Source organism: Pseudophryne corroboree, chromosome 6 (genome assembly GCF_028390025.1).
Source record: "Pseudophryne corroboree isolate aPseCor3 chromosome 6, aPseCor3.hap2, whole genome shotgun sequence".
Lineage (NCBI taxonomy): Eukaryota > Metazoa > Chordata > Amphibia > Anura > Myobatrachidae > Pseudophryne > Pseudophryne corroboree.
This window is the reverse complement of record NC_086449.1, coordinates 824459097-824476661: the sequence shown is the minus strand read 5'-3', so window position 1 is coordinate 824476661 and position 17565 is coordinate 824459097. Positions and strand designations below refer to the sequence as shown.

Sequence of the window (17565 nt, the reverse complement as noted above, 5' to 3'; positions counted from 1 at the left end):
AAAATTCCCCGCTGGGAAGAAAAAACGACAGGTGAAATGTCTTAATTTGCGGTCTATGACTCCTCCCATCATTAGGGGACTCCTCCCACTACCATGCTCGTCGCTTCACAATTCTCTGTATTACAGGATTATCCATTAGAGCTCAATGTGGTCCAGGGGCGTTATTACACATATGGAACATGTGTGCGTGGTTGGGTTTTTTATTTATTTATTTTTTTAATACATATAAAAACGACATTTGTGTGACAATATTTACATGAAATGAAGGAATGACGACAGCAGATTATATGGCGGAGCCCATATCTTCATATACACCTTCTGTATACAGGGGCCGGGGCCACTAGTATTATCTAAACATCTGTTTCAGTACGACATATGGCCTTTGTGAAAACCTGTGGCACTCCAGCTGTTATGGAACTACAGGTACCAGCATGCCCCACCAGCCAGAGACATGACATGGTATTTCCATGCTACAGTCTGATGACCAAAACTGATTATTGTTACACTCAGACTACTGCTTAAACCCCTATATAGAAAGGAGGAAAGGGAGACGTGTAAGGGCCAACTGACGAGCCAACTGATTCCCTTACCAGCAATACTGTCCATCATGTCACATGTGAATGTTGGGATAATCTTGATCTCTATCTATCTAGTCATCCTAGTACGGAAAACCCCATCACCGATTTGGCCAGCGAAGGCCTTCCTGTGCTTTGGCGTGAGTACAATCAACGCCATTTCTGTTACCACCGGCTCAGAATGGCATTTACAGACAGAGGAGCTTAAAGAAGAAAAAAATTTTTTAAATATTGAGCAACTTTTCTTATGCTAATATTTTTTTAAAAAATGGGGGCATTGGCTCTTTCAAAGAAAACACACAGGCCTACTGTTCCCTGGGGTAACAGAAAACACACAGGCCTACGTTTCCCTGGTGTCACAGAAAACACACAGGCCTACGTTTCCCTGGGGTAACAGAAAACACACAGGCCTACTGTTCCCTGGGGTGACAGAAAACACACAGGCCTACTGTTCCCTGGGGTAACAGAAAACACACAGGCCTACGGTTCCCTGGGGTCAGAGAAAACACACAGGCCTACTGTTCCCTGGGGTAACAGAAAACACACAGGCCTACGGTTCCCTGGGGTCAGAGAAAACACACAGGCCTACGTTTCCCTGGGGTGACAGAAAACACAAAGGCCTATGTTTCCCTGGGGTGACAGTAAAACACACAGGCCCACGTTTCCCTGGGGTGACAGTAAAACACACAGGCCCACGTTTCCCTGGGGTGACAGAAAACACACAGGCCTATCCCTGGGGTGACAGAAAACACACAGGCCTACAGTTCCCTGGGGTGACAGAAAACACACAGGCTTACGGTTCCCTGGGGTGACAGAAAACACACAGGCCTACGGTTCCCTGGGGTGACAGAAAACACACAGGCCTACGGTTCCCTGGGGTGACAGAAAACACACAGGCCTACGGTTCCCTGGGATGACAGAAAACACACAGGCCTACGGTTCCCTGGGGTGACAGAAAACACACAGGCCTACGGTTCCCTGGGGTGACAGAAAACACACAGGCCTACGGTTCCCTGGGGTGACAGAAAACACACAGGCCTACGGTTCCCTGGGGTGACAGAAAACACACAGGCCTACGACAGAAAACACACAGGCCTACAGTTCCCTGGGGTGACAGAAAATACACAGGCTTACGGTTCCCTGGGGTGACAGAAAACACACAGGCCTACGGTTCCCTGGTGACACAAAAAACACACAGGCCCGCGGTTCCCTGGGATGACAGAAAACACACAGGCCCGCGGTTCCCTGGGGTGACAGAAAACACACAGGCCCACGGTTCCCTGGGGCGACACAAAACACACAGGCCTACGGTTCTCTAGGGCGACAGAAAATACACAGGCCTACGGTTCCCTGGGGTGACAGAAAACACACAGGCCTACGGTTCCCTGGGGTGACAGAAAACACACAGGCCTACGGTTCCCTGGGGTGACAGAAAACACACAGGCCTACGGTTCCCTCGGGTGACAGAAAACACACAGGCCTACGGTTCCCTCGGGTGACAGAAAACACACAGGCCTACGGTTCCCTGGGGTGACAGAAAACACACAGGCCTACGGTTCCCTGGGGTGACAGAAATCACACAGGCCTACGGTTCCCTCGGGTGACAGAAAACACACAGGCCTACGGTTCCCTGGGGTGACAGAAAACACACAGGCCTACGGTTCCCTGGGGTGACAGAAAACACACAGGCCCACGGTTCCCTGGGGTGACAGAAAACACACAGGCCTACGGTTCCCTGGTGACACAAAAAAACACACAGGCCCACGGTTCCCTGGGGTGACAGAAAACACACAGGCCCATGGTTCCCTGGGGTGACAGAAAACACACAGGCCTACGACAGAAAACACACAGGCCTACGACAGAAAACACACAGGCCTACGGTTCCCTGGGGTGACAGAAAACACACAGGCCTACGGTTCCCTGGGGTGACAGAAAACACACAGGCCTACGGTTCCCTGGGGTGACAGAAAGGAAAAGCCCCAAACTAGAATGGACATAACCAGGACCCTAATAAATAGTCCTCTGGCTGCCGCGGAGAATCTCACCTGGAACAAGACTTTATCTCCCCCTGTAAATATCTCACATTCACCCCGCCGGGTACTATTATCATCACACATACACCTAGCGCCTGCATATGCCACAGCACTCTGCATTAGTAACACAAGACAGGGTATTAGGACAAAGCGGTATGAGGGCGCAGGATCACCGTCTGCACTTCTCTCCTGCGTCTCACTGTCCCCCTCAGCAGACTCCCTCTCACATCCCATCACGGACTACCGCGTACTTCAAAGACAAGATGGATTCTATTAGATGGCATCCCCTCCATACCATCCCCGTGCACCTTATCTGTTTATCTAATCCCTTTCATCTTCATAAGAGGTCAGGAAGTGTCTCCTCTCCCTCTAGTATTTGCTAACTGAATCCTGCTCTACCCGGACTCTTTTCAAGTTAAATTACCATCAGACCTCTGCCCTTAGCTCAGTACTGGCAGCGGTCATTGGGCAGATGTAACGTGGGCAGACTATGCCGCCCGCTGCTGATACTCACACTTTCCACATAAAGACCCGGCAGGGACAATACCCATATTGTCCTCATACACCCAGTATATTCAGACTCTAAGTGGGCCATCCCAGGGTTCAGTGAGCTGGATCTGCCATCACCCAAGATGTCTGACCTTCACCTTCGCGGCCACGAGGTCACTGCCCTGGTTCCATACAGGCAGGCTTGTCTGATGTATTAATCCTGCGGACCACCCAAACCTCAGGCAATGCTCAGTCCCTCCCAGTGTGCGACAAAGCTCTGTGGCCCCCTGGCCCGGGGTCACTGAACATGTTCTCAGTGGTCAGGGAAGCTCAGAGATTTACTAAGCCTGAAAAGTGATAAATATCACAGTGATAAAGTACCAGCCAATCGGCTCCTAACTGTCATTTTTCAAACACAGCCTGTGACATGACAGTTAGGAGCCGATTGGCTGGTGCTTTATCACAGTGATATTTATCACTTTTCAGGCTTAGTACATCTCCCCCACGTTTCTTTTAAGTTTTTAATAATTGTGTTTTATACATAGAAATGAACATGTCTGCGACAGGGTAAATGACATACTGTAGGTGTGTGAGCCGAGAGCATCCTCTGCTGAATGATTTGTTTGCATGGCTCCATTCTGTGCTTTTCACCAACGTCTTTATATCAAAAAGACAGAATTTTTTTAATGTTAAATGTTCATTGGATGCAACATAAATGCCATATGAGGAGCAGCAAAACATTTCTGCTTGGATGATACAAAGTTGCACGAGGGTGTGCACAAACAATAGCCGCCTGTGTTACAAAGGAAGACAATGGAGAAAAACGGACAGCCGTTTCTCTGCCACTGATTTTGCACTGCAGCCTAATGCAACATTAAATTGTGTTTCTACCCCAAAGAGCTTGCACTTCAGTCACCAGTGTAGCTAGAATCTAAGTGCATTGCAGGGTTCTCGGCAGCTAGAACATCCGCAGGTAAATACACAGCGCACTATCCCTGGTTCATGGACCGTGTTTGCGAACACACGCCCACCATAGGGGTGCTAGCGGCTGTCACTGCCGCAATTGGAAGCAATTAAATTGCGATTATGGACGCTTTGAGAACTCATTCGCTAGTGATTGACAGAAAGCGACCGTCTGGTCTGTATATCAGCACCGAGATACAGACAAGAGTGTGCTAGAAGCACCAGAGCAGGGAGCGACACGCCAGGCAGGAAGGAGGAACTGCACGGGTTGTGACCGGTGCAGGTCACTAGAATGAACACTAGATAACATGGCTCCAGCTACGTCTCAGTTACGGTGGCAATGCTGCGCGACCATAGCCGACAGCTGTTAAGGTTCCGGCAGGCGGCTCAATACAAGTTGCGGCAACTGTTGCATCAGCATTTCCGCACATCCACAGCTACGATAATTGCAGCTGCGGCAGCAACAGAATGCAGCCATGACTCAGGCCCTGTGTTTTCAGTAACGGCTGTCAGAGGTCACTTCTGCGACACTGAGAGGACAGGCCGGTTAGATGATGGGTGCAGGTTACAGTTTAACAGGGGGCAACTTAGGGCGGGATCCGGTCTGAAGATCGACAGTGTCTACGTCGACAATGTTTAGGTCGACCACTATAGGTCGACAGTCACTAGGTCGACATGGATGGAAGGTTGACAGGGGTTTCTAGGTCGACATGTGCTAGGTCGACAGGTCTAAAGGTCGACATGAGTTTTTCACATTTTTTTATTTTTTTCATACTTAACGATCCACGTGGACTACGATTGGAACAGTAAAGTGTGCCGAGCGAAGCGGTAGCGGAGCGAAGGCACCATGCCCGAAGCTCGCGAGCCATGCGAGGGGACGCGGTGCACTAATTTGGGATCCCGGTCACTTTACGAAGAAAACGACACCAAAAAAAAAAAAAAAAAATCCTCATGTCGACCTTTAGACCTAGCACATGTCGACCTAGAAACCCTGTCGACCTTCCATCCATGTCGACCTAGTGACTGTCGACCTATAGTGGTCGACCTAGATACTGTCGATAAAACGAACCACACCCACTTAGGGCCCCTAAAACTTTAACGCCAGGGCTGCTTCATCGCTAAAGTCACGTACACCTTTCCATTCTACCCTGTAACACGGTGCGTGGGTGGAAGGTGAGCACAGGCGGCCCCTCTTGTCTGCGCAGATACTAATCTAGCGGGAACTCCATCGTGTTCCAATGACGCTGGTAGTGATCCGCCTGCGTTTGCAATTGTACATAGGGGGTCAATCCAATTAGGTGCGAGTTTCAACCCCCCGTGTTGAAACTCGCACACTTCGGTACTGTACACATGAAATTTGCGCTTTTCCCAGCGAGTGCAGCACTTTGTATTCGTGTAATCTAATTGGCTGTGTTTTGTCGCCTTTCTCGTGCGATCTTGATTGGCTGCCTTCGAATGGCGGGAAAACTTTGCGCTTCTTTTGCCAGTATAAAAGACTGTGCTGACAACCAGCCGCCATCTGCTCCACCGTCACCGGCTTATGGTTTGCGTTACTGGCTCCTGCGCCTGGCTCAATTCTACAGAGGCCTACTCTCCTAGAGTGTCCGGGAGGTCTACCCCGGAGAGCAGGCAATTCTCCCGTCAGGTGGGCGGTACTGTACTAGAATGGCGCACACCGCGACATCAAGCCACACTAATGGGTTAGGAACAACACTGGGTGCAACATTTGCTGATGGAAAGAGGAGGATGAAATCCAATCCGGCCTGAATGATATAAAGGAATGTTTAAAGAAAATAATAATAATAATTTATTCTACTTCCCGGTGTGTAGTAAAAGTTGCAGTGGGGCGCATGCTAAACAATGTGGGTCTGGATTGTGGAACTTTCCCTGTAAGACCTCGATATATTACATGTCCTCTGGAATGGCGAAGCCGGCTGGGAACCAGTGGAAAGTGTTAGTATTATCGCCCCGCCATTGTCCGAGGGTAGGGTGACAAACACATGGAACGGATGATTCTGTTATTCCTGTGTCATTTCTTGTACTCTGTATTGCTCCATTATGGGTCACCATCCCCTGTAACCACTGCACGGCCCCCATCCCCTGTAACCACCACAACGCCCCATCCCCTGTAACCACCACAACGCCACATCCCCTGTAACCACTGCACGGCCCCCATCCCCTGTAACCACTGCACGGCCCCCATCCCCTGTAACCACTGCACGGCCCCCATCCCCTGTAACCACTGCACGGCCCCCATCCCCTGTAACCACTGCACGGCCCCCATCCCCTGTAACCACTGCAGCGCCCCCATCCCCTGAAACCACTGCACGGCCCCCATCCCCTGTAACCACTGCACGGCCCCCATCCCCTGTAACCACCACAACGCCCCATCCCCTGTAACCACCGCAGCGCCCCCATCCCTGTAACCACTGCACGGCCCCCATCCCCTGTAACCACCACAACGCCCCATCCCCTGTAACCACTGCACGGCCCCCTTCCCCTGTAACCACCACAACGCCCCATCCCCTGTAACCACCGCAGCGCCCCCATCCCCTATAACCACCGCAGCGCCCCCATCCCCTGTAACCACCACAACGCCCCATCCCCTGTAACCACCGCAGCGCCCCCATCCCTGTAACCACTGCACGGCCCCCATCCCCTGTAACCACCACAACGCCCCATCCCCTGTAACCACTGCACGGCCCCCTTCCCCTGTAACCACCACAACGCCCCATCCCCTGTAACCACCGCAGCGCCCCCATCCCCTGTAACCACCGCAGCGCCCCCATCCCTGTAACCACTGCACGGCCCCCATCCCCTGTAACCACCACAACGCCCCATCCCCTGTAACCACTGCACGGCCCCCTTCCCCTGTAACCACCACAACGCCCCATCCCCTGTAACCACCGCAGCGCCCCCATCCCTGTAACCACTGCACGGCCCCCATCCCCTGTAACCACCACAACGCCCCATCCCCTGTAACCACTGCACGGCCCCCATCCCCTGTAACCACCACAACGCCCCATCCCCTGTAACCACTGCACGGCCCCCTTCCCCTGTAACCACCACAACGCCCCATCCCCTGTAACCACTGCACGGCCCCCATCCCCTGTAACCAGCGCACAGCCCCCATCCCCTGTAACCACCGCAGCGCCCCCATCCCCTGTATCCACCACAGCGCCCCCATCCCCTGTATCCACCGCAGCGCCCCCATCCCCTGTAACCACCGCAGCGCCCCCATCCCCTGTAACCACCGCAGCGCCCCCGTCCCCTGTAACCACCGCAGCGCCCCCGTCCCCTGTAACCACCGCAGCGCCCCCGTCCCCTGTAACCACCGCAGCGCCCCCGTCCCCTGTAACTACCGCAGCGCCCCCGTCCCCTGTAACCACCACAGCGCCCCATCCCCTGTAACCACTGCAGCGCCCCCATCCCCTGTAACCACCGCAGCGCCCCCATCCCCTGTAACCACCGCAGCGCCCCCATCCCCTGTAACCACCGCAGCGCCTCCATCACCTGTAACCACCGCAGCGCCTCCATCACCTGTAACCACCGCAGCGCCTCCATCACCTGTAACCACCGCAGCGCCCCCAATCCCCTGTATCCACCGCAGCGCCCCCGTCCCCTGTAACCACCGCAGCGCCCCCGTCCCCTGTAACCACCACAGCGCCCCATCCCCTGTAACCACCGCAGCGCCCCCATCCCCTGTAACCACCGCAGCGCCCCCATCCCCTGTAACCACTGCACGGCCCCCGTCCCCTGTAACCACCGCAGCGCCCCCATCCCCTGTAACCTCCGCAGCGCCCCCGTCCCCTGTAACCACCACAGCGCCCCATCCCCTGTATCCACCGCAGCGCCCCCATCCCCTGTAACCACTGCACGGCCCCCGTCCCCTGTAACCACCGCAGCGCCCCCATCCCCTGTAACCTCCGCAGCGCCCCCGTCCCCTGTAACCACCACAGCGCCCCATCCCCTGTATCCACCGCAGCGCCCCCATCCCCTGTAACCACCGCAGCGCCCCCATCCCCTGTAACCACCGCAGCGCCCCCATCCCCTGTAACCACCACAGCGCCCCATCCCCTGTAACCACTGCAGCGCCCCCATCCCCTGTAACCACCGCAGCGCCCCCATCCCCTGTAACCACCGCAGCGCCCCCATCCCCTGTAACCACCGCAGCGCCTCCATCCCCTGTAACCTCCGCAGCGCCCCCGTCCCCTGTAACCACCACAGCGCCCCATCCCCTGTATCCACCGCAGCGCCCCCATCCCCTGTAACCACCGCAGCGCGGTGCCCGATGAGTTCCCGAAAACAATTGAATTCCGCCCTATGAGTCCTTTTGGAGAAAGGTGCCACATACATAGACATTATTATTATTTCAATGTTTCCCTTTGAGTAAATTACCGCTTAGTTTCTGTCACACGTAGGACTTCCACAAATCATTCGTGTGGGGACATCAGGACGGTATTCGGTGCATAAGTCACTTGTGCGCTGGAATATTTGTAGCACATTTAAATACGTCACATAGGTCGCATACTGCAAAATGAACGCTTATACTGTAATTGAACAGCGCGGATATCAGAAGAACGCTTCATGGAAATATCCTGCAAACTGCGCTGCAACGTAACGGGACATCACACTACAAAACCTGCGGCTCCCTGAATTCTGCCCTGTATTCCCTACCCCACGGTCACAGTAACATGAACCTGCCAGGATGTTTCTGGAGTGTGGGAGGAAACTGCAGCACATGAAGGTGACCCACACAAGCCTGTAAGGAGAACATACAAACTCCACACAGATACGGCCTTGGTGGGAGTTAAACTCCATAGCCCCCAGCACTGTGAGAAAACGCTACTAATCACTACACCATCATGCAGAATTATTAAATCCTGCAGACCAGCCATCTTGGACGCCAAAACCGTGACCTTCCCGCAAATAAATCGGTGTCTGGGCTGTGGCCCCGCTGTTTAAATTCTTACAAGTGGCCCTAAGCTGTGGACAGGAGGGGGCTGCGTCCATCCCTTCCGCATACTGGTGGTCATTCCGAGTTGATCGCTCGCTAGCAGTTTTTAGCAGCCGTGCAAACGCTATTCCGCCGCCCACTGGGAGTGTATTTTAGCTTGGAAGTGCGAACGAAAGGATCGCAGAGCGGCTACAACGTTTTTTGTGCAGTTTTAGAGTAGCTTAATACCTACTCAGCGCTTGCGATCACTTCAGACTATTCAGTTCCTGTTTTAACGTCACAAACACGCCCTGCGTTCGCCCAGCCACGCCTGCGCTTTTCCTGGCACGCCTGCGTTTTTCCAAACATTCCCTGAAAACGGTCAGTTTACACCCAGAAACGCCCTCTTCCTGTCAATCACTCTGCGGCAGCCAGTGCGACTGAAAAGCTTCGCTAGACCCTGTGTGAAACGACATCGTTCATTGTAATAGTACGACGCGCGTGCGCATTGCGCCGCATGTGCAGAAGTGCCTTTTTTTGCCTCATCGCTGCACAGCGAACTAATGCAGCTAGCGATCAACTCGGAATGACCCCCACTGTTACAGACTGTGGGACATTTCCCCCAAATTCCTGGCTGTACCTGTCCTAAGGTTGTTATCTGTTCCCTTTAATCATTAAACACGTCTGCAGAGTTTATCTGGGACAATCGCAGCTGCAGGACAGTAAAACAACAAGACACACAAGATAAGAGTAATCAGATAGGACGGTGAGGTTAGGGTATGGGAGGCTGGGGGTAATCCCTGTCTAAGGGAACCTGCAGCTAAACTGCGTTTTCTTTTACAGGTTCAATATGCAAAGAAAACCCCAGGAGGTAATTTACACAGAGCAAATCACATATATACCCACCATGATGGGCACAAGTGCGTCTGGCCTGGCACCAGGGTTAATGGGCGAGGTGGTGGCATTAGCTGGACGAGGGGGAAGAGTGGGGCGACAGGTCAGGAGGTTGGACACCAGCTGACACTATTGGACAGTGTCCCCACTTCTCCGTACTCTTCTAGTTTGCAGGGGCATCTACTGAGTGCCCACAGCAATACTGACCATCAAGCTGGCGAGTGTCTGTGACCAAGATAATGGTCTAATCCACTGAAAATTTAAATCACGGTCTAATTGAAAATCCCCTCTGGTGATGTCATCAGGGAACATTAAACCCCTGAGGTCTGTGTGCCCACAGTTCTGCCATCCAGCGTTGTGCCATGATCACGTCAATCAATTTCAGGGTTTTTCAAACATCCGATACAGAGGTGTCTGAATGAATGTGCGGTGTTACTCCCGATCCTCGCCCAGATATTACAGTGTCAGGGTCACCTCCCTACTTACCACACTCATTACCATAGAACGCCCCCGGCTGGGGAGACGGAGATACACAGAGGAAAAGGGCAAATGAGACGCAGGAATGTCTTGGATGACAAAGGGAAACTCTTCAATGAATCCGAAAAGTGACCATAATGGAAGACAGATTCTACAGTTTATATAATATATACCGGTTATTGGGGCATGGCCTAGCTAGGCTTTATATCGCCGTCTTATAATGTAGCTGCCCGGTGTTTATTCGCTATAGGCAAAGGCAGTCTGTATTTTCCATGCATGCCAAAAAAACACCTATATAGCAATTGCACCCCAGGCGCTGCGACATGGGGTGCAAATACGCCCCCATGCATTGCGTTCGCTGCATAGTTTGTAATACTTGGAGGCGGCGCAAAAAGGTTTTCGCCAAACAGAAGACGGTTACAGAAACAAAACTCCCATGAAGCATTCCTCCTCTGTCTCCCGAGTCAGGTGTTCCCCGATCAAACAACTTCATGTTACTGGTAGCCACAACCCCCCCACTCCCCCATCCTTCTCACTTTCCAAACCCAGCGCCCCTCTCCCACGCTCATTATCACTGTACAAGGATACACCTGGCCAGAGATATGGATTCAGTGTTGCAGGGCTGGTTACGCATTCATTTGCACCTATACAATGTGGTACAGTTCCCAAAGGTTGACCCTGACAAAGAGGCGGCAGGTTTGTACAATGAAAGCACTCAGTACTGCAACGCTATCTGTAGCAGTATTCAGGCTGTGTCCAGAAGTGCTGTCTGAATGTAATGCACATCGCCAAGTACTAGACCGTGTACCTTATTTATCAATGAGTGATACATTTCACTGTGAGTGATAAATTGCACCAGCCAATCAGCTCCTAACTGCTATGTTACAGACTGTTGCCCTTATTTATCAATGAGTGATACATTTCACTGTGAGTGATAAATTGCACCAGCCAATCAGCTCCTAACTGTCATTTTTCAAACACAGCCTGTGACAGGGCCGTTAGGAGCTGATTGGCTGGTGCAATTTATCGCTCACAGTGAAATGTATCACTCATTGATAAATAAGGGCACATGTACCTTACCATCAAAGGCTGTCGCTGGCAGAGCACTGACTAAAAATAAAGGAATACACTGTCAGCTGTTGACACTTCTACATGCAATCCGTGTCGTGACCGTCTCAAGTTCACCTGTATACATGTAGCATGTTTCTTACGTGACTATATCACTACTCCAGGCATCCCGTTACACAGGCTCCAGAAAACATGCTAGGACCTCTGAAATAATCCTTGTATGTTTATAGATGTTAATCTGGGACCCCGGCGGCTGGATGTGGAGCAATCAGCTGAAATGCACAGTGACAGCCATATACAATGTGCTTTTTGTGTCTATTCCCCTGAAACAGGAGTCACCCTAACAGGCCGTTAATCAGCCCTGAGCTGGGGGCTTGTGTGGACCCTTTGGAAGGTAAAGCTCCCACATTTCTTTCGGAATTCCAACTCGAAGGTAAAACTTGCAGGTTGCAGTTTCCATATGTATGTTCCAGTCTGGTGGGGGGGAAGCAATTTACCTTTGTACCTCTCTCTTCCTGCGCGCTGGTGTTTCAGGTGAACAGCCAGGCCAGTGGGTTATTGTCACTGGTGTGTCCTATAGATAGAACCTTATATACAGATTGCTTGTTACAGACTGTAGGCCTTCAGATCACAGTAACTCACCGGCTACACAAGACGTGACAGTAACAGCAATTACCAGCTGATCCAACAGCTGCTGCAGAACCTCATTGGGCGACCGCTCAGTTTCAGGGTTTTGCAAGCAAGAATCAAAACTCATCTACAGAAATCCACGGCGGCGACTGACACTTTCACACCACATGAACCACTCATCCGTCCGCCAGCTGGGAGGCTGCAGTATAAACTGGGATCAAGCATGACTGTAAAATACAACATAGTGTGATTCTCAGCAGAAAGACAGGGACAGGTCACAGCACATACTGATCCCTACGTTACAGATGAGCCAGTTACACATTCCCAGGAGTAACGTGACATCCATGGGACCCAGAGGTAGGAAGAAGCTAAGGGGAAATCACTATTCCTGGACGGGGCACTGCAGAATTTGGGGGTCTGAATAGACTGGGCAGAGATTTTACAGCCTGATCCTCACTGCGGAGCCAGCACACATATTCCAGGGATCAATCCCTACCATACAACAGTCTGCAGAACAGACCCTTACCGTGCAATAGTCTGCAGGGAGTCCCCTTACCATGCAGTAGTGCAATAGTCTGCAGGGAGACCCCATAACCGTGCAGTAATCTGCAGGGGGTCCCCCTACTGTGCAATAGTTTGCAGGGGGGCCCCATACTGTGCAATAATCTCCCGGGGGGGGGGGGGGGGGGGGGTTACTGTAAAATAGTCTGCAGGGGTCCCAGACTGTGCAAAAGCTTGCGGGGGGGGGGGGCTTACTGTGCAATAGGGGTGGGGTGCTTTCTTTACAGTAGTCTGTAGGGGTCCCTTACTGTGCAATAGTCTGCAGGGGGGGGGGGGGGGGGGGTTACTCGTATACTTGTCTGCAGTGGGGGGGCTTACTGTGCAATAGTCTTCATGGAGCTCCCCTTACTGTGCAAGCCTGCAGGGGGACCGTTACTGTGCAATAGTCTGCAGGGGGCACACACAGGTGACCGGAGTGGGGTGCAGACCCCTGGGGAACACATACAGCGGACGGATGACTTACCTGCATGTCCCGGAGCAGAGGGGACACCGGTCCCTGGGACGATCCTCCGGCCCCTCTCCCGGGGGTGGCTGCGCTGCTCCCCGCTCCAGGTGCTGCTAGATCCCCGGACAAGCAGGTGGGAGAACTTGTCCACAGATAAATCCACGAGTGGGGTCCGCAGAGACCCTGTATCTTGCCCAGCTGTGACGGGGAATCCCGGGACCCCGGCGGCTAGGTGCAATCCCAGGCGAGGTTCTGCGTGGCTCCTGACAGCTCTGTGGCCCCTGACTGGCTGTATGGGAACTTAGTGTCCGGAGTCACTGAGCGCTGCAGCCCGAGACCCCGCCCCCTGCCCGTACAGACCACGCCCCTTGCCCGCACAGGCCACGCCCACCGCTGGGAACTCGCAGGTAGTGAAAGAGCGCTGCCGCCTGGGGCCCCGCCCCCTACACGCCTACCGCCACGCCTACTGCGGGGGAACTCACAGGGAGGAGGCGAGAGATGGGTGTACGGGGCACAGGCTGAGGGTAAGAGATAGATGGGTGTACGGGCCACAGGCTGAGGGTGAGAGAGATGGGTGTACGGGGCACAGGCTGAGGGTAAGAGATAGATGGGTGTATGGGGCACAGGCTGAGGTTGAGGGGGAGATGTACTAAGCCTGAAAAGTGATAAATTTCACAGTGATAAACTGCCAGCCAATCAATCAGGTCCTTACTATCATGTCACTGGCTGTGTTTGAAAAATGACAGTTAGGAGCCGATTGGCTGATACTTTATCACCGTGACATTTATCACTTTTCAAGGCTTAGTACATCTGGCCCAGAGAGAGAGATGGGTGTACGGGGCACAGGCAGAGGGTGAGAGAGAGATGGGTGTACGGAGCACAGGCTGAGGGTGAGAGAGATGGGTGTACGGGGCACAGGCTGAGGGTGAGAGAGATGGGTGTACGGGGCACAGGCAGAGCGTGAGAGAGAGAGAGATGGGTGTACGGGGCAGAGGGTGAGAGAGAGAGAGATGGGTGTACGGGGCACAGGCAGAGGGTGAGAGAGAGATGGGTGTACGGGGCACAGGCAGAGGGTGAGAGAGATGGGTGTACTGAGCACAGGCTGAGGGTGCGAGAGAGATGGGTGTACGGGGCACAGGCTGAGGGTGAGAGAGATGGGTGTACGGGGCACAGGCTGAGGGTGCGAGAGAGATGGGTGTACGGGGCACAGGCTGAGGGTGAGAGAGATGGGTGTACGGGGCACAGGCTGAGGGTGAGAGATAGATGGGTGTACGGGGCACAGGCTGAGGGTGAGAGAGATGGGTGTACGGGGCACAGGCTGAGGGTGCGAGAGAGATGGGTGTACGGGGCACAGGCTGAGGGTGAAAGAGATGGGTGTACGGGGCACAGGCTGAGGGTGAGAGATAGATGGGTGTACGGGGCAAAGGCTGAGAGAGAGATGGGTGTACGGGGCACAGGCTGAGGGTGAGAGATGGGTGTACGGGGCAAAGGCTGAGGGTGAGAGAGAGATGGGTGTACGGGGCACAGGCTGAGGGTGCGAGAGAGATGGGTGTACGGGGCACAGGCTGAGGGTGAGAGATAGATGGGTGTACGGGGCACAGGCTGAGGGTGAGAGATGGGTGTACGGGGCAAAGGCAGAGGGTGAGAGAGAGAGAGATGGGTGTACGGGGCACAGGCAGAGGGTGAGAGAGAGAGATGGGTGTACGGGGCACAGGCAGAGGGTGAGAGAGATGGGTGTACGGAGCACAGGCTGAGGGTGCGAGAGAGATGGGTGTACGGGGCACAGGCTGAGGGTGAGAGAGATGGGTGTACGGGGCACAGGCTGAGGGTGCGAGAGAGATGGGTGTATGGGGCACAGGCTGAGGGTGAGAGAGATGGGTGTACGGGGCACAGGCTGAAGGTGAGAGATAGATGGGTGTACGGGGCAAAGGCTGAGGGTGAGAGAGAGATGGGTGTACGGGGCACAGGCTGAGGGTGCGAGAGAGATGGGTGTACGGGGCACAGGCTGAGGGTGAGAGAGATGGGTGTACAGGGCACAGGCTGAGGGTGAGAGATAGATGGGTGTACGGGGCACAGGCAGAGGGTGAGAGAGAGAGAGATGGTGTACGGAGCACAGGCTGAGGGTGAGAGAGAGATGGGTGTACGGGGCACAGGCAGAGGGTGAGAGAGAGAGATGGGTGTACGGAGCACAGGCTGAGAGAGATGGGTGTACGGGGCACAGGCTGAGAGAGATGGGTGTACGGAGCACAGGCAGAGCGTGAGAGAGAGAGAGATGGGTGTACGGGGCACAGGCAGAGGGTGAGAGAGAGAGAGATGGGTGTACGAGGCAGAGGGTGAGAGAGAGAGAGAGAGAGAGGGAGAGAGATGGGTGTACGGGGCACAGGCAGAGGGTGAGAGAGATGGGTGTACTGAGCACAGGCTGAGGGTGCGAGAGAGATGGGTGTACGAGGCACAGGCTGAGGGTGAGAGAGATGGGTGTACGGGGCACAGGCTGAGGGTGCGAGAGAGATGGGTGTACGGGGCACAGGCTGAGGGTGAGAGAGATGGGTGTACGGGGCACAGGCTGAGGGTGAGAGATAGATGGGTGTACGGGGCACAGGCTGAGGGTGAGAGAGAGATGGGTGTACGGGGCACAGGCTGAGGGTGCGAGAGAGATGGGTGTACGGGGCACAGGCTGAGGGTGAAAGAGATGGGTGTACGGGGCACAGGCTGAGGGTGAGAGATAGATGGGTGTACGGGGCAAAGGCTGAGAGAGAGATGGGTGTACGGGGCACAGGCTGAGGGTGAGAGATGGGTGTACGGGGCAAAGGCTGAGGGTGAGAGAGAGATGGGTGTACGGGGCACAGGCTGAGGGTGCGAGAGAGATGGGTGTACGGGGCACAGGCTGAGGGTGAGAGATAGATGGGTGTACGGGGCAAAGGCTGAGGGTGAGAGAGAGATGGGTGTACGGGGCACAGGCTGAGGGTGAGAGATGGGTGTACGGGGCACAGGCAGAGGGTGAGAGAGAGAGAGATGGGTGTACGGAGCACAGGCAGAGGGTGTGAGAGAGAGATGGGTGTACGGGGCACAGGCAGAGGGTGAGAGAGATGGGTGTACGGAGCACAGGCTGAGGGTGCGAGAGAGATGGGTGTACGGGGCACAGGCTGAGGGTGAGAGAGATGGGTGTACGGGGCACAGGCTGAGGGTGCGAGAGAGATGGGTGTACGGGGCACAGGCTGAGGGTGAGAGAGATGGGTGTACGGGGCACAGGCTGAGGGTGAGAGATAGATGGGTGTACGGGGCAAAGGCTGAGGGTGAGAGAGAGATGGGTGTACGGGGCACAGGCTGAGGGTGCGAGAGAGATGGGTGTACGGGGCACAGGCTGAGGGTGAGAGAGATGGGTGTACAGGGCACAGGCTGAGGATGAGCGATAGATGGGTGTACGGGGCACAGGCTGAGGTTGAGAGAGATGGGTGTACGGGGCACAGGCAGAGGGTGAGAGAGAGATGGGTGTACGGGGCACAGGCTGAGGTTGAGAGAGAGAGATGGGTGTACGGGGCACAGGGTGAGAGAGAGAGATGGGTGTACGGGGCACAGGGTGAGAGAGAGAGATGGGTGTACGGAGCACAGGCTGAGGGTGAGAGAGAGATGGGTGTACGGGGCACAGGCAGAGGGTGAGAGAGAGAGAGATGGGTGTACGGAGCACAGGCTGAGGGTGAGAGAGATGGGTGTACGGGGCACAGGCTGAGGGTGAGAGAGAGAGATGGGTGTACGGGGCACAGGCAGAGGGTGAGAGAGAGATGGGTGTACGGGGCACAGGCAGAGGGTGAGAGAGAGAGAGAGATGGGTGTACGGGGCACAGGCAGAGGGTGAGGGTGAGAGAGATGGGTGTACGGAGCACAGGCTGAGGGTGCGAGAGATGGGTGTACGGGGCACAGGCTGAGGGTGAGAGAGATGGGTGTACGGGGCACAGGCTGAGGGTGCGAGAGAGATGGGTGTACGGGGCACAGGCTGAGGGTGAGAGAGATGGGTGTACGGGGCACAGGCTGAGGGTGAGAGATAGATGGGTGTACGGGGCACAGGCTGAGGGTGAGAGAGAGATGGGTGTACGGGGCACAGGCTGAGGGTGCGAGAGAGATGGGTGTACGGGGCACAGGCTGAGGGTGAAAGAGATGGGTGTACGGGGCACAGGCTGAGGGTGAGAGATAGATGGGTGTACGGGGCAAAGGCTGAGAGAGAGATGGGTGTACGGGGCACAGGCTGAGGGTGAGAGATGGGTGTACGGGGCAAAGGCTGAGGGTGAGAGAGAGATGGGTGTACGGGGCACAGGCTGAGGGTGCGAGAGAGATGGGTGTACGGGGCACAGGCTGAGGGTGAGAGATAGATGGGTGTACGGGGCAAAGGCTGAGGGTGAGAGAGAGATGGGTGTACGGGGCACAGGCTGAGGGTGAGAGATGGGTGTACGGGGCACAGGCAGAGGGTGAGAGAGAGAGAGATGGGTGTACGGGGCACAGG

General features: G+C 54.7%; 1 protein-coding gene across 1 annotated transcript in view; it reads right to left on the bottom strand.

Moving 5' to 3' along the window:
• Positions 1 to 13394, bottom strand: part of WNT5B (Wnt family member 5B) — a 140144-nt gene extending 126750 nt beyond the window's left edge. Inside the window, exon 1 of the mRNA XM_063929242.1 lies at positions 13090 to 13394. Coding sequence (XP_063785312.1) covers positions 13090 to 13095 — 6 coding nt within the window. The 5' untranslated portion in view covers positions 13096 to 13394. The remainder of the gene's footprint in view (positions 1 to 13089) is intronic.
• Positions 13395 to 17565: the final 4171 nt, after the last annotated feature.